The following is a 23,871-nucleotide window of genomic DNA, read 5'->3' on the forward strand; positions in this document are numbered from 1 at the left end:
GTATATAAACATACAGATTTTTGTATACAGTATATGTTGTTTTAGTTGCATATATAAATAAAATATTATGTTGGCATATATAATTGCTACATTTAATACTATATAAAAAAGAATTATCAAAACATGTACAAATTTTACTATGGGGATTTTATATGTATCTATATGCTATAAAACTTCATCTTCCAAAATAATATACATATGCGAAAATTATAATGCCTTATGGGTAATATATATGGCAATATCACTTTTGATATAGGGCAATATATGTCATATTACATTTACGTATGGGTAATAACCTTTTTGCAGCAGTTGCTAAAGCCCCATTCACACCAAGAACGATAACTATAAAGATAACTATAAAGATAACGATGTTAGCGTCCACACCAGCGGACAATATCATCTGTTTATTGTAAGCGCACACGCGTCTGTCGCTTTAAATTCTCGAGCTCGTGATAGCAGGATTGATTCTGATTGGCTGTCAATGTTTTTATCGTTCATCAGCTGGAAAAAATCGTTCTGGAAGTGATTCCAACGATATCGTTTCTCTGTGCCTTTATCGTTATAGCTGTGGTGTGGACTCTGCTATTCTTTAATATTGAGAACGATTTTTAGAACTATATCTTTATCGTTTTCTTTATAGCCTAGTTATCGTCCTTGGTGTGAACGAGCCTTAATACCAATAAACAATAATCTAAATAATAATAAAAATAGAAAAACTTAATGATGTATTATATCAATCATTTATTACATTAATTTCGATAAAAAATAAAATAATTTATTTTTAATTTACAATTCAAAATTGTAAATGAATTTTAATAAATATATTTAAATAATTAAATAAGGTTACACTTTATTTTAAGGTGTCCTTGTTACAGTGTATTATACATTTAAGTACTGAGTAATATTAATTAACTACATGTACTTACTATATGGTTAAGGTTATGATTTCATGGAATTATGCATAATTTATTGTTATTATAATAGTACGTACATGTAACATGTAACAAGGTTACCTTACAATAAATTTATTTTTAATTTACAATTCAAAATTGTAAATGAATTTTAATAAATATATTTAAATAATTAAATAAGGTTACACTTTATTTTAAGGTGTCCTTGTTACAGTGTATTATACATTTAAGTACTGAGTAATATTAATTAACTACATGTACTTACTATATGGTTAAGGTTATGATTTCATGGAATTATGCATAATTTATTGTTATTATAATAGTACGTACATGTAACGTGTAACAAGGTTACCTTAAAATAAAGTGTTAAACAAACAAACAAAAAATAAATAAATTAAATACATTTTATTTACAATTAAAAATTTATTAATTTTACAATATTTACAATTGATCACAGTTTTACCACGGTAACAATTATTGCAACAACTATGGTAAGTTGGAGGAGGCTATGGTTGGTAAGCATGTTCAGTTTTAATGAGATAATTCCCTGCAAAATTCATCACTTCAGCAAAAGGTCTAAACGAAAGCGAAAACACTTTTACTTTTCGGAAAAGACAAAGTAAGAGAGAAATGAAAAACAGAAAAGAAGTAGACGCGGTGAGCTCCAGAGAGAAGCTGTAATTGTCTAATCAGACAATGGCCAATAAATCATCCTCTTCTGTGACTCTGACAAACCTTCTCAACTACCACAAAGTGCAAAACAAGAAACAAAAGGGGGCTATCACAGTCGTGGGCCCCGTGACGCTCTTGTGCCAGGGGACCCGATGTTTTGTCTTGCTCTGGTAATGGCGATGACATGCAGGTGTAGGGTGTGAAGGCAGTGCAGCGGGGCTTCAGGAGACAGAGCTGGTGTGTGTAGAGGAGATACGGCTCTCCGCGGACACTCTGGGTAACAAATGAGCCTGTCATTGCGCTCAGACTTTAATCAGCAAACCTTCTGTGCTCGCGTGAGTGTGTGTGAATTTATGTCTTGGGAGTTCCATATGCCGTTTAAACTATTCTCAAAAATGCATTTTTTCCCCCCCAAGATGTGTGTCTGGTAGCAGCCATCGCTCACACCTGGGAGAACATCTCAAAGCATTTTGGTGAATCCTGGACGCTGGTCAACATTAAGTAACAACCTGCCTGTCTGAGTCACAATAACCCAAGATGATACGTCCTGGGATCCACAGGGTCCAAAAATTAAAACTGACCAAGCACCAAACTGAGAGCAAAATTTAGCTTTCATGAGTGAAATAAATAAGTAAATAAATAAATAAATAATGCAAATTTTTTTCCTACAATTAAAAATATTACAATTAATTTTACACAGTACTATTTAAAAATAAAAATAAAATGAAATAAAAATAATGAATTTATTTGAATAAAAATAAATAAAGTTATAAATATAAATTTCTAGATAAAGAATTAAATAATTGCACAAGTAATATTTAGTTGTTTATCTCGATGAAATTTTCTATATGCAAAAAGTTAATTTTGAACAGTAGGTTAAGCCTGGTGGTTGTCTAATTGAAATACAGAAAACAGAAACTATTTTAATAATAATATTACTTATTATTTATTAAATGTAATTGTATATGACATAATACATACATATTTTAAAATAAAAAAAATATTATATAATAACAATAAATTTAATATCAAATTAACAGAATAAATAAAAAATATTTTTATTTACAATTAAAAATGGTAAAATCATTAAATATATATATAATTAATATATATTATATAATCAAAGGATTACATTTAATTTACAACTAAAAATAAATATAAACATATAATACTATGTATAGTATAAATATAAAGTATTATAATTTTCTAGATCACATAAATCTCTTAGTCAATTTTCTCTATGCAGAAGTTTATTTTGAATGCTAGGTAAGGACTGGTGGTTGTCTGAAGTAAAATACAGAAACAAATGAGTTAGTATAAATCTGGCTCTATGGCTGACATAGTCTTTTTTAGTCAGTTGGGAGTGACAGGGACGAGTACAGGGAAAGAATTCAGTGAAACCCATGCTTATTTTAGTGTCCTGTCAGCCATAAACACACACAACCCACAACAAAGAAAAGGTCAATTCCTTTGCCAAAACGATAGTGTCTTTCCTCTGAGTCCCGTCAGGGATAGAGACAAGCTTACTGCAGTGCTGTGGAAAGCAGGCCAGTATTGCTTACTACGGTATTTGTTACGACGGTGGCCTAAGGGTGGATTATGCATAACTGGCCCAAATTGGTGTGGACTTAGAGCAAGCTGGAAAGAATCAGCAAGAGATCCAACCTTTGGGCTTATGTCTGCATTTGTGTCTCTTAGTATCTGTGACCTGTAGGTTTCAGAAGCATAAGACATCGACAAATCAATTATAGGCATTCACAAACCCCTTTTACTTCCATAATATGATCCAAAACGGAACATTCTACATTAATTAAGAATATAGTAAGTTATTTTATGAATTAGTCATGACTGTATTTTGGAAAAACTGAATTACCTACAAATTAGCCCAAAACAAATGACCTAAAAAGCTACTTTCCCTATCCATATGAATTATTTTAATTAAAGGTTACACAGATAAATTATGTATTATGAAAGTAAATACGGTCAGTTTTGATTTCATGTTGACTTCAAACATCACATATCTCCTGTATCACTTCAAAGAATCAAACGCTGTACCTTCCTCTGTTGTCCTTGCCGTTCGGGACTCGCTGTCCATGCCCTGGAACTCGTTGAAGTACGGACGGACTTTGATCTCGTAGACGATGCCTTTCTTCAGAGCCGAGAGCACCATGCTCCTCTCAGAGGGGACCTTCACATCCTGACTCTGCCACGCTCCACAATTCTTACAACAAGTACAACACGACGTAGCTGGGTGGCGCCGGTGTGCGTATACTCATAAAAAATAATGTGTTCGAATTTTAAAGACGCTGCGCTTCTCGTCCGGTGTGCGACCGCCTTAAGAAGCGCTGTTTTTTTCACCTCCGTCTTTGTGTGGGCTTCCGAAAGCGGATGATGTCAGGAAACAGTGGTTGCAATTTATTTTTAACTCTGTTCCTGAGCATTATAACCCCAATTTGCTATTGTGTGCTGCACATTTTACTGAGGACAGCTTCCACAACATGAGGGAGTACAGTGCCGGATTCGGCAAAAAGCTTTTGTTGAAAGACGGAGCAAGGGGCGGGGCAGTACTGAAACACCGTCTAAGCTGTTCGCCAATCACAACGCACTGAGACAGCTAACCAATCACAACACATTTTGTTTTTCGGAAGGCGGACCTTCATCAAAGCCGGAACTAATCGAGCCGTTTGTGCCAGGCTAAGGCGGACCTTCATCAAACCCGGAACTAATCGAGCCATTTGTGCCAGGCTGGGGAGAAAGGTACTATAATAATGTAAATTATGTGAAAAATAATGCGTTTTTCGAACCACCAAACATGAGAGCATGTTCTAGTACACCCCCAAAACAAAATCAAGACTTTGTAAAAGAGCATAATAGGACCCCACAGAAAAGCTGATTGATAGGCTTCTATAGATATGTTGGTCCACCAACTAGACCAGTACTAAACTAGCAGTAACCAGCTTGGACCATCATGGAAAAGTCTGAAAGTCCAAGGAATATCTCCTCTTTTTCACCTTAAGTATTTAAATACAGTGAAACCAAAAATGATTCAGACACCAGATATAATTTTAGATATAATATATATTTTTACTAGTGGGTGCAGGACACTATAGTTCATAAATGTAAGTGAGGATAGCAAAATAAAGTGAACTGTGACATATTATACCAAAAAAGTCTTCATGCAGTGGACTACCAGTGAAATTTGGGATCAAAAAATATTCAGACACTTTGACCTGACCATGTTTTGCTTAAGTGTTTATTGCTAATGCTTACTTTTTACACCACAGACTGAACAAAATTAAGCATCACTTGGTAATTAGTTGACCTAAATTGGTATTATATCATTGTGTACTTAAATTTAACAGCTCAATATTTTTTGGTTGATTGTAATCCATTACATACCATTCTATGAAAGTTATTTGACATTATCAAGATAAATTTGTTCCGATACACTTTAACTCTGAGGTCCTTGTCATATGATATTATCATTTTCTAAACTATAGCGAATAAACTGTGATATAATGTGAGAAAAGTTGAAGGTGTCCGAATAAATTTTGGTTTGACTGTATAACAACATGTTCAGCCAATCAAATCCCTTTGATAAAAATGCTCTACATGAGTCATGCATATGTACGACCTTGATAAACTGTAAATAAAACGTCAATAACAGCAATCATGCAAGATGTAACCGCCTCGAACAAACATGCTGTGAAAAAAGCTCAGTTGTGAAGAATAAACACATATGTACAAGTATACACATACGTGCACATAAAAATCAACAAAGAACGTGTCAACAAAGATCAAAGAAGAAACGCAATCTCAAATCAACAAAACGGTAAACAAGACTCTTCTTTCGCTGAAAGCCTCGTTCTTTAGTTAGTTTGGCAAAGAAAAGTTGTATTTACAGAGAGAAGGAGTTTGCATAACTCACATTAATGTCTTCCTAACAGCACAGTCTGGCTTTCGGAGTGAGATATTAAACATCTGCTTTTCCTCCCTACACATGGAGTAAATCAGCCCAATGGGCATCCTTCCTACGCTTTTTAACTTTCATTAATTGAATGATTCAGGGTCGTAAAAGCTTTCTTGACACCACCTACGTTTACCGCGAGAGTGCTGCTGTATTCAGGGGCCATGTAGGCTGGTGATTTATGGATTATTCATATGAGAAAAATACCTCTGAAACAGTCTATCCCCCATTTAGGCCGAACAGACAGACGCTTATATTTGTCTCTGTAATGATTGCTGATGGCAATCATTAATATACCACAGGAGGGTGATTACAAACTAATGTGACAAACCCAAAGCTTTAAAATCTCCATTTTAATGCAATTCAACAAACAATAAACACTTTTAGAGTGTTTATATCAATGCTGGAAGACTGCAGTGGGAAATAGAAACAACAACCAAGACGAGTAACAGAGTTAACTTTTGAACTGATGCACTTGTTTGGATATCAAATATTATACATGTACATAATGTCTATGTTTAAATAACATAGAGCCAATAATCCGTGGCAAATAACAGAGATAATGCCAAAATAATCAAAATAGTATGCTATAAAATAGCTCATGTCATTTTTAACATTTCAAAATGACTGTCATTATTCTGTGGAACACAAAAAAGGGATGGATGGATGGATGGATGGATAGTTGAAAAGTTAAGTTAAGTTAAGTTAAGTTCAGTTCAGTTCATTTATGTCCATATAATGAAAGTCAATGGGGTCCAATGATGTTTAGGACCATTGTATAGACAAAAACATTCCTCAAAATATCATCTTTTGTGGTCTACATAATAAAGAACAGTTTGGAACAACATGAGGTTGATTAAATGATGACAAGATTTTCATATCTGTATGTTTAAATAACATAGAGCCAATAATCCGTGGCAAATAACAGAGATAATGCCAAAATAATCAAAATAGTATGCTATAAAATAGCTCATGTCATTTTTAACATTTCAAAATGACTGTCATTATTCTGTGGAACACAAAAAAGGGGATGGATGGATGGATGGATGGATAGTTGAAAAGTTAAGTTCAGTTCAGTTCAGTTCAGTTCATTTATGTCCATATAATGAAAGTCAATGGGGTCCAATGATGTTTAGGACCATTGTATAGACAAAAACATTCCTCAAAATATCATCTTTTGTGGTCTACATAATAAAGAACAGTTTGGAACAACATGAGGTTGATTAAATGATGACAAGATTTTCATATCTGGCTGAACCTTGGTCCAATCACAGTTCACATGCTAAAACCTCAGTCCAGTCATGGTACCTGTACAATAACCTCTGTCCAATAGCAAGTTATGTCCATATGTCAAAACTTCTGTCCAATCTTAGCTCACAATTCACAGACTACAATATCTCTCCAAACACAGTTAACATGCTAAATCTTTAGCTTTGTCCAATCACAGAGCGCCTTACCGTCCATGTGACCTGTATGGTGGTGGGGCTGAGGACCACAGGGTTGTGTAGCCGCACAATAACCTCACCCAACTCCTTCTGCACGTGTCTGTGATCCACTCCCTGAGCTGGAGGACTTATATCTGTAAAGAGAGAGACAGAGGCCAATGCCATTACCTCTTATAGTGCTCTGACAATGCTAAATTACTGGCTGGTACAACATAATCCCTTAAACACAATTTAATCCCCTAAAAGAGCAATGAGGAGTCGTTTTCACTGACTCCAGCCGCAGACAGCACAGCTTCAACCCAACCTGTGAGGTTACATCCGCCCAAGGTCTCAGAATCAGTCACCCCTAATGAACAAACGGAGGACTCCATGGCACCTTAATCAAATCTTTTTCCACTCGAAGTTGGTCCTTTTTTTCTCCTCGTAATGATCATTAAGGTACCAGCCAGACCACTAACTCAATTATACACTCCAAAAGTAGATGATGTTTGTTCTACGTTATACTCCGTCTCTGGAACTAATGAGCGTATGGGAACGTTAGACCATGTGGTATCTAGACTAGATCTCGTCCTCTGTGAGCAACAGCTAGAATTTAATTGGAAGTCTTTGACACGGGCACCGTTCATATGGGTTTCTTACCAAAAGGAACTTTATACACAATTACAGCTAGAGTAATTCTAATCTCTATCAAATACCTTGAGTGCGGACGGGTTCGGACATGGGGCTCGGGTCACTCAGGCCTTGGACGTTGACTGCTCGCACCATGAACAGGTAGATGGTGTTGGGGCGAAGACCCTTAATGGTGTACTGGGTGGTCTTGACATGATCGGCCACAGTCTGCCAGCTGTTGCTCACCGATTGGCTGCATGCAAATGAGGCAGAGTGATGTCAGAGTTTGAAATGTCTTCATACACTTTAGTCAGAGTGGATGCCATATATGCTCGAGGTTCTATGTCACAACACATATTTTTCGAGGATTTTGTATGTTAGAAATGTGTATAAAGACGTATGTCCAATGTTTTGTCATCAGAATGTACAATATATTAAACAGACTGAACATCTCAAATCCTCATTGGTGTAAAATGAAAAATAGCATCTACTTTGTTTAAACTTTCTGACTGAGTACTTGACAGGAAAATTAACAAATTTAAGGTACAACTGCAGAAAAGGAACTTAAAGGCTAAATAAACTAAACTACTACAAAATTCACACCTGAAAGCCTCAATAACATATGATGAGATGGGTGACGCTCCAGGAAGGCCAGGCTGCCAGGACAACGACACACTGTTTTTAGTGACGTCTGTGACCTGAGGTTTGGAAGGAGGACCTGGGAGCTCGTTCTCATCCCGGTCTTTAACTACAACAAGACTTCCAGACTCTAAAGAGAGAGAGAAAAAAAAAAGAACATTGAGAAGTTCTGGAACTGTTTCTGGAAGAATAACATTACTTAAAAAGTACATCCACTTTTAAAAATAAAGGTTCTTGTCTATGGTTCCATGAAGAATCTTTAAAGGGGTCATATGATGCGATTTAAATTTTTCCTTTCTCTTTGGAGTGTTACAAGCTCTTGGTGCATAAAGAAGATCTGTAAAGTTGCAGAATCTTCTCATTGCACAAAAGGTTCTTCAAAGTGGAAACCTTCAGAGGGTTCTTTTATAAACTGTTCACTAAAAAAGTTCTTTGGGGATCCCAAAATGGTTCTTCTATGGCATTACTACAAAACTTTTTGAACATGAAAGTTCTTTATTGGCATCAATGGTTCCATGAAGAACCTTTAACATCCATGGAAACATTTCATAGCACAAAGTTTTTTTTTTTTTTTACACTGGGCAAAGGTTCTTCAGATTATTAAAATATTTTTCACACTAGGAAAACAAAAATGATTCTTTTAAGAACTGTTCACTCAAAGGTTCTTTGGGGACCTCAAAATGGTTCTTCTAACCCCCCCTTTTTAAAACCTTTATTTTTAAGAGTGTCTTTTGTGAAGATGCACATAAGTACCTTTGACTTCCAAGAAAGCACTCCAAGATGTTTCCCCACTAGAACTTGCTGCCACACAAGTATAGATACCAGAATCAGAGAGCTGAAAAACAGAAAAAAGCATGCATTGATCTTTATATCTTCAAGCACTGTGAATTCACTAAACGGCTAATCAAATCGACTCATGGTAAGTCCAAGCTTTCGATCTGAGAGATGTAACCTCGGGCACGTCCAGTTCAGCTAAAGCGCTGACACTAATATGGCAGATATATTCTATTTTCCGCACCCTTCAGCCAGCTTTTATCCTTGCTTGCAAATTTACAAACCCACCCACTAACCGCAACAAGAGTTAGGCTAATTCATTTAAAGGGGTAGTTGCTGAAACCCTCTGGACTGTTGACAGCTGGCGCATGTTCCCCCCTCTCTACTTTTCCGGGACGATCTCCTTGTTGTTTGTTGCCTTTCATCAGGGTGCCTCGCCTCCATTTATTAGATAAAATGTCAGAGGTGGGCAGCACTGTCAGGCATAATGGCTATTCCATCCCGAGCTGACGGGGAGGGCTTGGGGACTTTAAATTCAATATGGCCCTAAAAGTGTGTTTGTTTGTGTGCACGTGTGCAAATGTGTGTGCAGCTGGAGCCCGTCCAGGCTTCCGTAAATGATTCTTGGGAGAGCTGTCATATGCCTAAGTGATAGTATCAAACAATTTACCAAAATCAATATTTCCCATTCATCCCCGTAATGCAATATGATTCCCTCTGCCCGTCTCTGTTATGTTTTACCGATATCTGATTGAATTCTGCTAAGCTTATACATCACACTTAGATGAAGACGTTTCTGACAGCTGGTAGTCACACAAACGCACACATATGGCCTTAGAAATACACAATGACAGATACACATCTGGGCATTCATATTAGGGATATATTGGTAGCTATATCAGTTTTGGCTAATATAAAAACTGGTCCAATTTGGTCAGCAGCGAAAGATAATGTTCTTTTTTTTTCTTTCAAATAAAGTCAAACAGGATATTTTTTTTCTATGCCAAATTTGTTAAATAAACAAATAAATAAATAAATAAATAAAGTAAAAATAAAAATATTACTATTATTGTAAATATTTATTTATTTGTATTAAATTTTTCCTCTGGGTGCATCCCAAATTCATACTCTCATAACAAAAATGGGGGGGGGGGGTTGCCCAGCAGGCTGACCCCATCCTTCAGCCAGCTGATGGTTGGGACCGGTTCTCCAGATGCATGGCATCTCAGAAGAGCCACACTGTCTACACCCAGAGTCTGGTTAGCTGGACCCTGCCGGATGATGGGGGGAGGACGATCGGTCAGCACTAAACGAGAAAGAGAGAGAGGAAAGAACAAGAATTATACCAATATGTAGTTCCTACTGTTTTAGAAAGGAGGCATCCCAATTTGTATACTTTGCTGTTGATGTACTGAATAAAATAAAATAAAATAAAATAAAATAAAATCTTCTTATTTTTGTAAAATGTACACATTCTTACTAGATTTACTTTAAAATTTCTTAAGGTATTACTTTTTTTTTTTTTTTGAAAAATGTACCTTTATTTTTTAAATTTATTTATTTATTTTTGGTCGAATGATCACCTGTGTTTTTTTTTTAATGTGTGTTAAAAAAACAAAATACGGCATAGACAAATGAACAAACAAACAAACAAACAAATAAATAAATACTGTATGTCATTAAAAGTGTAGAAGTATATTATTAAAACGTAATATTTTAAATTATTAAAAATATGAATAAATACAATTATACAGTATATACAATAAAATAATAAAAACAAAATTAAGGAATTATACATGTAATAAAAAACTATATACAATAAATTATATAAAATTAAATAAAAGAAAATTAATTACCTTATTTCTATTTTACTAGATTTACTTAAATATTTCTTTAGGTATTTTAAAAAAAATTTTATGCACCTTTATTTTTACTTTATAATTTTTTTAAGCATACATCTAACAATTTTTTTATTGTGGTTGATGCTTAAAAACATTCAAAGAAAAACTGAGTGTCATCATCAAGCTAAATTCATTTCCTTGAATGTAAATACTGCATTTCACGTTCATAATATAAACAAAAACTTCAGTTTCAGCTTCACATTTATCAACTTTTTTCAACTAAAATAATCAAAAGAGAACTGTCACAAGCACTTCTTCCACTGCATAAGAGATTGTGTGAAATATTAGTGTGAATACACACTATAAATGTATACACACTACAAAAACTATACCACCAACTTTAAGCGTACTTTGATTTGAGACACCCCTCTGTTTTCTGTTGTATTGCACAGACTATTTATCGGATAGCATACAAACAGGGCAAGAGACAGCAGAGAGGAGACAGGAAATAATTAGGAAGACAGAGTGAGAAAGTGTCCGGAACACAACACAGGCCAGATCTGAAACATTTCCTGTGTGAGTGCAGTGACTCAACATGTCTGGAGCCCATGTGCTAATAACTAGGCCTTGGCTCCTACTGAAATGGAAATGTTGAAGATTGCCAGCAATTAGCATGCTTGTCCATCTAAACTAATGTATTCTCCACAGATTATGACATCATGACACTTACAGGCCTTCTTACATCATTTGTTGCTTTAGCACAGGACGGCGAACATGTTCGTCATTAAAAGTGTCTTTTAGTGTGGCACAGGCAGCAGGATGAAGCCATGACTGCCTTATTCCTGGACGTATCGGGGTTATATGCACATTTTGTGGTCGCACCACAGGGCAGCGTCTACCCCCCAAGCATTCTGGGAAAAACTGGGAGAAACACTGAGTCTTAGTTTCTAGCTCACTGATGTGGCAGCAAGGTGGTTTTGTAGCTTCCAGTTAGTGCCTGAGATCCTTCATTTAGGAACCAGACTCTGATTAAATTTCATGCATTACTATATATCTGACTATCAGAGGCAGTGTGGTCGCTTAAATATCTTAAGCTGGTTAAGAGAACGTCCCCTCATAAACTGCTTCTCCAAACACGAACCCACCATTCTAGAGCGCACAGACGGTTTCATTTTTGTTGTTGTTTTGTTTTGCAATGTTTATAATGATGGGTGTTCATGAAAAGATTTCCATCCATTTTCATCTCATTGTGTAAACACTTTTTTTACTGCTTACAGTAGAGGGAAATCTGTGGAATTTTATAGAGCAAATATAATTATGGCAAAATTGTAAGTAAAAACACTGCGTTGTTATTGGCAACAGAAGGCGTTATCAAATCATGTGGAATGACTAAATTAATAATATTATTAAAAGTATAGAACTATATTATTAAAACTAAATGTTTAAAATTATAAAATATAATTTTAATATTATATATATAATTATAAAATATAAAAAATATAAATAAATAAAATGTATATAAAATAATAAAAATGTAAGGAGTTAAAATTGTAATAAACAGTATATAAAAATAAATTATGTGGGATTGATTGCATAGCCCTATTGATGTTTTCATTTATATAGCGCTTTATCCAATAAAGACTGTTTTAAAGCAGCTTCACAGTAATAAACAAGAAAAAAAATAAGAGTATTAAGTTCTTCAATTATGAAACAAATACAATTTATGTAGCTCTAAAAAGACAACAGTGTCATTATTCAGCTCAGTTTAGCTCAATGTTGATTCAGTTTAGTTCAATAACAGTGTGAATGTTGCAAAGTGTCCTAAGTTTAACTATAAAACATCTAGATAATACAGAACATAAATGTCATTATTCAGCTCAAAGCAATTCAGTGTTGATTCGGTTTAGTTCAATAGTAGTGTTAAAGTTAAACAAGCTTTATTCAGCTGTAAGCAGCTTTAAAGGTGGCAACAGTGTCATTATTCAGCTCAAGTTGTGTTGATTCAATTCAGTTCATCATTTATGCAACAATTGACGTACAAATGGGCATCAAATGCGCCTTGAGAAGCGCCAACCATTTCTTTCTCTGACTAATAATAATACAATAATCACAGCCGTGTCCTGTCCTCTGCCCCTCTGAGGACACATTAATTAGCAGGTGTGAATTAATGAGCAAAAAGCCGGTGGGTGCTAATTACAGACTGCACCTCTAACCGTTAAATACAGCTTCAGATGCAGTCTTCTTCCATTCTCGTCTGTGTTACTATTTGTCTCGCTCTGAATAAAGGATGGTATTTATGTTGTCCAAATCTCCATCGGAATGCCTCATTTGGGCTCAGGGATGAAGAGTTGCCATCCTAATTCATCAATGTGGATTACTCCGCGCCGAGGTTAAACCCCAGAGTGCTTTGCTGGCGCATCCATCAGGCCGATATAAACCCCAGAGATGCATGTGCGGATAGATAGAGACTGATGAGGCATAATGGCTGTATTTGGATTAAAGCTGCATCCTCTGTACTGAATGAGTATTTTTGGCTATTGCTACAAATATACCTGTATATGATTGTTTTTTTGGTCCAGGGTCACATATATATGTATATATATATATATATATATTTTTTTTTTCAGAATGTAAATTTGTCTTTATATCTACAAGTGCTCTGCAAAATAAAAATAAATAAATAAAATCCAAATAAATGTGAGTAAATGACTACTAATTAACTAAATAAATTAATAAATATTTTTTGCAAAACTTTTCAGAAAGTAAATTTGTCTTTATATCTAAGTGCTCCACAAAATAAAAAAATAAAAAATCAATATAAATGTGAGTAACTAAGTAGTTAACTAAATAAATTTGTCTGCTAACTGACTACTTATTAATTGAAAAAATGCAGTGACTTTCTTCCTTTTGCAGTGTCTGCTAAGATCAGGTGTTATGGTTTGTGTGTGAGTGTAATAAGACTAAGTCATATGATGTGTGTGTTGGCGTGACATGATGGAGTGCTGTTCCTCTGACGGGACGGTTTTGGACAGCGTGAAGGCCTTGGTGCCGTCTGGCAGCAGCCATTTTTCATCAAATCTCTCCTTGAACCTGTCCAGCTCTCTCTGCCACCTCAACAGCCACTAAATCACACTCTTCCTCCAGCGCAGGTGTGGCCGTGACCCTCTTTCTCTTTAGTTCCTGTCATCCCTCTTTGCTGTCATCCTCCACAACATCTCTCAAACATACTCCTTTCTGAGAAAAAGCCGTTTACGGCAGTCTAGGTCAAATGCAGTTTCTAAGACAAGATCGCTTAATTTATATGCTTTGCAGTCAACCGTAACAGCCGTCACCTCATAAAAGAATTAAATTTTATTGTTAGACTGAAGATGTAGTTGAAAAGTTCATACAAACTGACTTGCTACTTTTTCCTTTTAAAAAAAATCTCTCTTACACAACCCAAAACACGCTTTGTTGCCAAAGCAATTTTTCCATCATCAGTATCTGAAGTTTTCAAGGACGGCTGTTTTCACTCCCTTCTCGAGCTGAAATGAAGTTTTCCTCCTGTCAAGAGAAGTTCACAGAGACGTGCTCCTGTTAATATTCAAACGTGAGCGGAATTCAGGGTCGTCAGGCTTGCTATTCATTTCACATAGAGAGGCAGAATCAATGCAGAGCTCAAGGCCACATTCCAATTCAGCTCTTAATGTGGATCCAGCGGCAACAGAAGTGGTTTTCATATGACATTTATCTTTCTGCCAGTACTTTTGTATGAGGATATTGAGGCCTTCGTTTGTGTCAGGTGTGAAAAGTGTAGGCTGACATATGAATGAGTGGTGAAAAGAGAACGACAGCGAGTGATAGAGCGCAAAATATTGAAAATAGAGGCTTAACAAAAGTCAGCTCATGTAAAAATATAAATCAAAAATGAAATATTTAATTCTAACAATTATAATTATTTGAATAATGATAATAATAAATAATTTTTCATTTATAATTATTATAATTATTTAATCAATCATAGTATTTTACAATTTCTGCATAATGCAATAGTATATATATATATATATATATATATATAATATTATATAGGGGTGGAAGGAATGGGGGACTTTTGCAACCTTTTTGGAATCCATTATTTTTTTTCTTATTATTTATATTTAATATATACATTCATATTGTTATTATTTTATATTTTGTAACAAATGTAATAATAAAAACACAATTTGTAAAATTATAAAACATATTATAAAATATAAAATAAAACACAATTTAATTATTAATTATATATGTGACCCTGAACCACAAAACCAGTCATAAGGGTCAATTTTTTGAAATTGAGAGCCAAAGCAATTTTTCCATCATCAGTATCTGAAGTTTTCAAGGACGGCTGTTTTCACTCCCTTCTCGAGCTGAAATGAAGTTTTCCTCCTGTCAAGAGAAGTTCACAGAGACGTGCTCCTGTAATATTCAAACGCGAGCAGAATTCAGGGTCGTCAGGATTGCTATTCACTTCACATAGCGAGGCAGAATCAATGCATTGCAGGAGAGCTCAAGGCCACATTCCAATTCAGCTCTTAATGTGGATCCAGCGGCAACAGAAGTGGTTTTCATACTGTAGGAAATGTATTGTTGTTATAATCAAAATATTGTTAATATCCTAATGATTTTTGGCATAAAAGAAAAATGGATAACTTTGACCCATACAATGTATTGTTGGCTATTGCTACAAATATACCTGTGCTACTTATGACTGCTTTTGTTTCTTCAGGGTCATATATATGTATATATGTATATATATATAAGCATGCCAGATTCAGTTTCTGGCATATGCAAGATAATCTTTTAGAAGGAACTGATTTGCTTCATTAAAAAAAAAGCACTGTATCTAAAAACAAAGAATCAGAATGAAACACCAGCTAGGTAAGAATCCATCCACATTCCCAAAGCCCTGTTGTGGTCCGATCCACCCCAGTGCTTACCGTCTGTGACCTCAAGCTGTGCTTTGGCCAGGATGCTGCCCGCCACCGTCAGGGCCTGGCAGATATAGTATCCCGCGTCTGCCCGCTGGACCGCCGTGATGGTCAAATCTCCACTGGGCGACACCGAGAAACGACTGTTGGGCTGCTGCGGTTGATTTGGAAACAGGAGGTTCTACACAAACAAAGAAAAGTGAACAGACAAGAAAAGTGTAAAGAGCATTGCCATGGAAAATTCGCTACCTGAAACCCACTGTTTTTAGAATATAAACACACCAGGAAAGACATTTTTGCATTAGAGGGGGTAAATTATTATCTGTATTATCAGCTATTAAAATTCGGAAAGCAATTGCAGTGGCTTGACTTTAAATTGCGCAACACAATGGCTCACCGCAGATAAAGCTTTTGCTAACCAGTATGCTAACCCTGACTGTGTATCTCTCTCACTGTGTGTATCCATTGTGTCCAAATGACTCCAGTAATTGCTTTGGGCTGCGTTGTTTACTCACTCTGTCTAACATGGCTGTTGTATTTGAAATGAAATCTGCTGGAAAGGGAGGAGGCCAGGTGATTCTAAGCTAATTCACCACCAGCAGCCAGTTTAGTCCGTTCGCTAATTACGGCAGATAACAAGCTGGGTTCATTAATGGCCGTCATTGACCGAGCCCTTACATTTACCGCAGATTTTATATCCTTGAGATCTCTCAACTCTTCCTTTTATTTTCTCTCTCTCTCTTTTGATTTCTGAGTCCTCATAGCTGACCGTCAGAAACCGAAAGACATTAGTCGGATTCAATTACACCTAATGACTTTAATGCTCCAAATTATGCTCCAAATGATGTTTTTTTCTTTCTTTCTTTCGCTCTTTTTTTTAATTAGCCTCTCACACATGATAGATGTTGGGTCCATTATCCTCAAGTGTGACTGAGAGGCTTCTCTCAGTGCTAATGACTCAATAACTGCTTTAATTTAGCCTTTTAACAAATACCGTCATATCTAACTTAAGAGAGGAATGGTAGAACAAAAAATGTAATGGAAAGTGTTATATTGCATTTAATATTGGGATTAAGATTCAAATGCTCTGTTATTTTTCATTTTCTATTACTTTTCTAGGATTTTTTTTACTAGCATGCCATGCTAAAGCTCACTGCTACAATGCTAACATGTTCTGGGTGGTTGCCAGTTTTGCTATTACTAAGGTCTATTGGGTGGATGCTAGGTGACCCCATCCCTAAATATAGCTTGTATCCCTTCTTAAATATAAGTCTAAGGGATTTGTTCACCCATTTTATTGTCAACATGCCTGAAGCATGTATGCTAACCTAGGGTGACCATACGTGCCATTTTCCCAGGACGCGTCCTGGCCAGGATTTCTATATTGCCTAAAATATCTAGGTTTTGGCTTTGTTTGCGTGTGCAGACCGATCGGTGTATGACATCAAAGTACCATACAGACGGTTATGCTTTCGAAACGCTTTCGATGTACTTTGATGTCACCTCAATTAACACACCTAATATGTACGCGTAATTGCATCGCTTTGACCGTAGATCCCACCTTCTCACACGCCATGATTGGTCCATTATGTACAATGCTTGCATGTTATTGGTCAAACTACTTTTCGATCATTACCTTCAGCAAGCATGAAAACAGGAAAACAAAGCCAAAACAAATCCTGGCCAGGACACGTCCTGGGAAAATGGCACGTATGGTCACCCTAGCTAACCACTAGCCTAAAGCTTTGACAAAAACAAAGAGAGAAAGTTGTGCTCTTACCTGACTTCCTTCTTTCTGCCAGAAGACCGCCGGCTGTGGGTTTCCTTTGGTCTCACAGGGGAAACTGGCGGTCCGTCCCTGTGCCACAATCTGATCCCGCGGCCGGATCACGAACTGCGGTGCGGCTGAGTCAAGAACCAAAGACATTAACATTACACAATACCCTTTGACGCAAACACATATCGACACATAAACGCTGATCACTGGCAGTCAGTGGGAACATCAGGCATCCACAGGCATTGACTGCCGAGGTCACTGAGACAGAGCTTCCATGCATCAGCCCGTTTCCGACACCAATCGGCCTTTTGGATTCTCTGTTTGCTTTGACCACAAACAGCAAGGACAGCGACAGCAACCACAGGAAGCCATTCATCCAGGTGGAGCCGCGGATGGCGGTACCGAATGAATGACGGCAGCTTTCAGGCACAGCCGTGCTGCGGTCACAACACCAGAGGGAGGGGTGGGTCATTCCGGTCAGGACACACGGAGAGGAGAAGCTAAGTGTGGACGCCACACCGTGAACTTGAGTGGACAGTTCTTTTGTAAGTGGATTTAAATGCTCGACTCTATTGACTCTAGGTACAAAAAACTGTTTCTATTCCTGTATCGAAGACAAGCAGAGGTCACAAGCTGGACCAGCTTGGAAAACATTGAATTGCTGTTTGCATTTTAATGGACATCATTCTCTATTCTAACTGCCAACTTGGGTCAAGTTATCACAGAACGAGATTTTTTTCCTGCCTTATGCATCACACTTAGCAAAGTATTTTAACCTCTCAACTCACCCGGCACAGAAACTCAGCCAACATTCCTGCAGAGCACATTCAAATAATCCAATTAATAGTACCATCTTCCCTGCTTTCCCTGTCTAACCTGACCTTAAAATGACATCAGAATTCAGAAACAGGGATCCAAACTTTCACCTTGACATGGAGTCAATGCTACTTTCTCCTTAATGAGAAGGTTAGGGCAGCAATCGTCTAAAAAAGGTTTGTCAGAGTCTTGAAAGGCAGGGAATGGCAGCTGGAGCTTGTGAGAAGATAAAATGCTATTGCAGACGGTACATCACACTGGAGAACGTACAGTTAGGGATTTTCAAGGATGGAGCAAAGGTCTTTATATGGAGGAATAAATGTTTTAGCTGACCTAAATAAAAGAACAATTTGATTCTGCCAGCAACTCTGGACGGTGACCCTACAATCAATCATTTTTAACCAAACAAAAGTAAACACAGAATGTACTACTGTGTAAAACTGATACTATTCAGTCATGAGGTTCACAAGAAGTCACAAATTCAGACCAAAAACAACAACTAGCATGTAATTTGAACATTCTGACGCTGTGTTAGTTTTATACTTGTAGCCACAACAATAAATCTCGATGCAGGACTCCAAACAGTTGAGTTCGTTTAGCAAGGGAACCATTACTCACGGTACACCCATCTACAAAAGAAAAGGTCTGACTGCGGAAAAACACTCTCCCCCTCTATTTTGATCCCTAAATGAGCCCCTCTACTGTCTGTGCAGCTGGCAACTGTGGACAAGAGAAGTCTGCAAGTGTTTGTGATTTATGTGGCTGATCCCTTTTTTGTGAGGCTGTACTTGACTAAGGCTGACACATTCAGGCAAGTTACAGATGGTGGCAGATTTACAGGCTTCCCAATCTGGGCGCACGGTGGCGCGGGCACTTCTGTGAGTTTGGGCATAACACAAAGGCTTTAAATCACAGATTGGCCCCGTTTCATTCTACTCCAGAGCTCTTTTTGCACTGGAGTGAGCGGGCATAAAAGATGGGCATTTACCCATGCCACTCACTCAAAGTGATTGTTTAATGACTTGGATGCTCAACTTCATTGTGCAGTTGAGTGTTAAAGCCCTTTTTGGCCATGGGGGGAGGAAAACACATACACACACATCCCAATTCTATCTGCTCCAGAGAGGATTCTAAAGAGTAGAACAAAGCTAGTCATAAATAAACTGTGATTGCATCCCTGGTACATTCTTTAATGCATGTGTGTTGTGTGAATAACACACATGTTGGCCTCTTTTCATTGGGAAGAGTCTGCTGGGAGAACGAGGCCCTGTAAGAGCAGAATAGCTGATCAGCTCCCATATTTAATTCATGACGGAGCACATCTGCTTCGTACTGGAGAGAGTTCACGACTAGACACACTTCTGAGAGCTGTAAGTAAACACATATGAGAACAACAGGAAAAAAGCATGCACGCTCTCTCCGAAATGCACACAAAGACAGAAACATAAACATAAACTGAAATGACTAATCGAACACCCTCTCTGAATGCTAGAACACGCTGTTTTAAAGTTTTTCAACTCAGCCAAATGTAGTCCCAGATGGCTGTGTGTGTTAGGAAGACTGCTGAATTATATTCATTAAGCAGAAGCCACAAGTTTTAAGCAAATAACACACTCATGAGCATTTTTAGCAGTACCATCACAACCTATATTCCTATAATAAATATAGTTAGTACAGCCACAGGTTAGTACAGGATAAAACTGTACTTTGTTACCTTAGTTAAGAGCTTTCAAGTTCATAACGATGGGAAGGGGAAGTAGTGAAGCGGAAGCAGGAAGTACTGAACATCTACAGAGTTAGTTGAAGAGTTGAGCCAGCACACTGTATGTGTGTGTGTGTGTGTGTGTAGCAGGAGAGGAGGAAGGAGCACAGAAGGCACACATGCTCGACTTTCATCTCTTTAAAGTGTTAGTTCACCCAAAAATGAAAATTAGCCTGTGATGTACTCACCCTCGAGGCATCCTAGGTCTATATGACTTTCTTCTTTCAGACAAATCCAATCGGAATTATATTAAAAATTGTCCTGCCCCTCCAAGCGTTACAATGGGGGTAAGCGGGTGCTTTTTGTAAACAGTCCAGAAGACGTGAAATAAAGTGCGCGCATCCATAATAAAACGTGCCTCACGCGGCTCCGGGGGGTGAATAAAGGCCTCCTGTAGCGAATCCATGCGTTTTTGTAAGAAAAATATCCATATTTCAAATGTAATAAACACTTTTTTTCTCACTTCCGCTGACTGTCATACGTGCAAGCCGCTCCGGCGGATGACGTAGGAAGTATGCGCGCGCCTCTGAGATATGCTAGTCTCGCGAGTTTGTTTACAGGAGTAAAGGAAGCAAAGTTTCCTTACTTTAGCAAAGGAAAACCAGTCTCCTCTTGGCTTATATCAAAATCCTCCGACATTCTTCTTTAAAAATTAGCCTGTGATGTACTCACCCTCGAGGCATCCTAGGTCTATATGACTTTCTTCTTTCAGACAAATCCAATCGGAATTATATTAAAAATTGTCCTGCCCCTCCAAGCGTTACAATGGGGGTAAGCGGGTGCTTTTTGTAAACAGTCCAGAAGACGTGAAATAAAGTGCGCGCATCCATAATAAAACGTGCCTCACGCGGCTCCGGGGGGTGAATAAAGGCCTCCTGTAGAGAATCCATGCATGTTTGTAAGAAAAATATCCATATTTCAAACGTAATAAACACTTTTTTTCTCACTTCCGCTGACTGTCATACGTGCAAGCCGCTCCGGCGGATGACGTAGGAAGTATGCGCGCGCCTCTGAGATATGCTAGTCTCGCGAGTTTGTTTACAGGAGTAAAGGAAGCAAAGTTTCCTTACTTTAGGAAAGGAAAACCAGTCTCCTCTTTGTTTATATCAAAATCCGCCAACATTTTTCTTTACAGATCCTCATTTTTTGCTTCTAATTTGTGACCGGTGTTTTGTTTTGTTCTCTATCTGCATTCGTCACTAATCACGGAACGCCGACATCCTACGTCATCCGCCGGAATGGCTTCCGATTATGACAGTTAGATGAAGTGAGAAAAAAGTGTTTATTACGTTTGAAATATGGATATTTTTCTTACAAAAATGCATGGATTTGCTACAGGAGGCCTTTATTCACCCCCCCGGAGCCGTGTGAGGCACGTTTTATTATGGATGTGTGCGCTTTATTTCACGTCTTCTGAACTGTTGACAAAAAGCACCTGCACCTACTCAACTGACGCCTCCGTTTTCCCTATTGTAATGCTTGGAGGGGTCAGGACAATTTTTAATATAACTCCGATTGGATTCACCTGAAAGAAGAAAGTCATATACACCTAGGATGCTTTGAGGGTGAGTAAAACACAGGTTAATTTTCATTTTTACCTAACTAACCCTTTAAGCCCTTAAACAGAGGGTAAAATTTAGGAATCCAGCAATCAATAATTATAATCAAGAAATCAAAAACAGTAATTATTAATCAATGATGCAATCAAAAGCATTCGACTAAGCTGATTGCATGAGTTGCTTTGAAACATTTTGATGAAATGCACATTTTTGAAGGCAACCAACCACCCTGCGAGGCTAGGAAAGTTGTCAGCAGTGTCATTTAACTTTTGTGGTAGACTTGGATACTCAACTGACCTCTGACCGTGAGGGTGGCGGACGCCTCCGTTTTGCCAACTCTGTTCTCAGCTACACAGGTGAAGGTTCCTTCATCACTCGCTGCTGCCTTCTTTATCCTCAGCACATAGTCGTCTTTATCATATTTAATATCATACCTGAAACACATATATAATGGGGCAATATTACTGTATATGCAAGTACAGTAAACACTGGGGTCAGTAAGACATCAGGCCAGATTTACTAAACAGGGCAAATTAGCGTTAGTGTGCAATTCCATAAAAGCGCTGATGGGAGGGGAAAATTCTGTGGGTGATTTACTGACAAAGTGCACATTAAAGAACACAGATGCAACATCTAATTTCCATAATGGCCAGCGCAATCTACCTGTCACAGTCTTCAGCGCCGCACGCACCGTGACACTACCAAGAGCAGCGCAAATTACCGCCGCTTTAAGACATGCTTTTTTTGGGCATGAAATAATGGCACAAATACCAGTGAATTGATGAGTGCAAATCTTAGTAAACCGCGTTGCGTGATTCATTTAAATGAATTTCGATCTTAACCGATCGAAAGGGAAACTCCTACAGATGTGTATTCAATAAGGTGAGTCGCAAAAATAACTGTCCACGCCTTTTCAGCGCTAATTTCCCATTGCATGTCTTTAGTAAATCCTGACAGTAGTTTTTTACCACCAAATGAGGGTTTGTACTGGTAAATCTGGCCATTGATTTATTAGATATAAACTAGATATAAAATACTTTTATTCAGCAAGGATGCATTGAATTGATCAAAAGTGCAATATTTCAAATAAATGCTGCACTTTTGAACTTTCAATTTCCCCCAGTTTTTAATGCAGCCTCAGTAAGCATAAGAGACTTCTTTTTAAAACATTAAAAATGTCTTACCAACCCCACACTTTTGAACAGTAGTGTGTAATACATAAGATATATTAAAATTATCAATAAATTATATAATACATAATAGCAGATGCTATTTAGAACACCATATGAGAAAAATATGGTATATTCAGAGAAAGAGCACTGTATAGAAACACTGCATTTTTTTTATTACTGACAGAGAAAGATCAATTATTCAACAATGACACACACTCTACAGAGAAGGAGGAGGCTTTCAACTGAAACCGCAGATGTTTCCAATATTTATGAGGCGTCCGATGTGTGTGTGAGAGAAAGAAGTGGGCGTATCTGGGAGCTAATAAAAAAACACAAAACAGGCCGATTCCAGGTCAGACTGTACAGAGAGGGATTTGAGATGTAGAATCCAGCCTTATTGATCTGCACCTCTCTGGCAGCTCCTAGGTACTTCAGGAGCACTATGTCCTGGAAACTGACAGCCAAAGGTGATGAGCTGTGTGTGAGCGTGTGTGTGAGGTGAAAGTGCGGTTGAGAAGTTGACAGGCCTTGCAGGTTGGTCTTCTTTGTAGTATTTTGCTATAATTGGGATTTCTGGAGAGTGTACGCGCGTCTGTGAGCAAGTGTGAGAGGGTGTTGTGCCATAGCGTTTTTTGTCTGACAGCTAGACAACACTCTGTCTGCTGTCTGTCACTCCAGATCCACCCTTCCACAGGAAGCAGGGCTCAGAGAGCACGCCATGTGGTGCAGGAAACAGGCTGATCCCTGACATGAGGACCAATAAGACCAGAATTATACTTTTGCAGACTGTTGTTTATGAAGACAATATACAGTCAAACCACAGAATGCTTAATTTAAAAAAAGAAGGAAATATTTACAGTAAAAATAAAATCCAGCCTAATTTTTTTACAATCCCCTATATAAAGTAAAATTGCATAGGTTATTTTAATGTCAATTATATATATATATATATATATATATATATATATATATATA

General features: G+C 37.4%; 1 protein-coding gene across 1 annotated transcript in view; it reads right to left on the bottom strand.

Moving 5' to 3' along the window:
- The window catches only part of LOC107745189 (roundabout homolog 2-like), a 198,771-nt gene that overhangs the window by 36,799 nt on the left and 138,101 nt on the right, over positions 1 to 23,871 (bottom strand). The window contains 11 exon segments of the mRNA XM_016559037.1: positions 3,639 to 3,804; positions 4,806 to 4,827; positions 5,145 to 5,191; positions 6,996 to 7,129; positions 7,691 to 7,857; positions 8,208 to 8,373; positions 8,997 to 9,115; positions 10,155 to 10,323; positions 15,820 to 15,991; positions 17,591 to 17,715; positions 22,022 to 22,158. Coding sequence (XP_016414523.1) covers positions 3,639 to 3,804; positions 4,806 to 4,827; positions 5,145 to 5,191; positions 6,996 to 7,129; positions 7,691 to 7,857; positions 8,208 to 8,373; positions 8,997 to 9,115; positions 10,155 to 10,323; positions 15,820 to 15,991; positions 17,591 to 17,715; positions 22,022 to 22,158 — 1,424 coding nt within the window.

This window comes from Sinocyclocheilus rhinocerous, unplaced genomic scaffold (genome assembly GCF_001515625.1).
Source record: "Sinocyclocheilus rhinocerous isolate Xijiao unplaced genomic scaffold, SAMN03320098_v1.1 scaffold257, whole genome shotgun sequence".
Lineage (NCBI taxonomy): Eukaryota > Metazoa > Chordata > Actinopteri > Cypriniformes > Cyprinidae > Sinocyclocheilus > Sinocyclocheilus rhinocerous.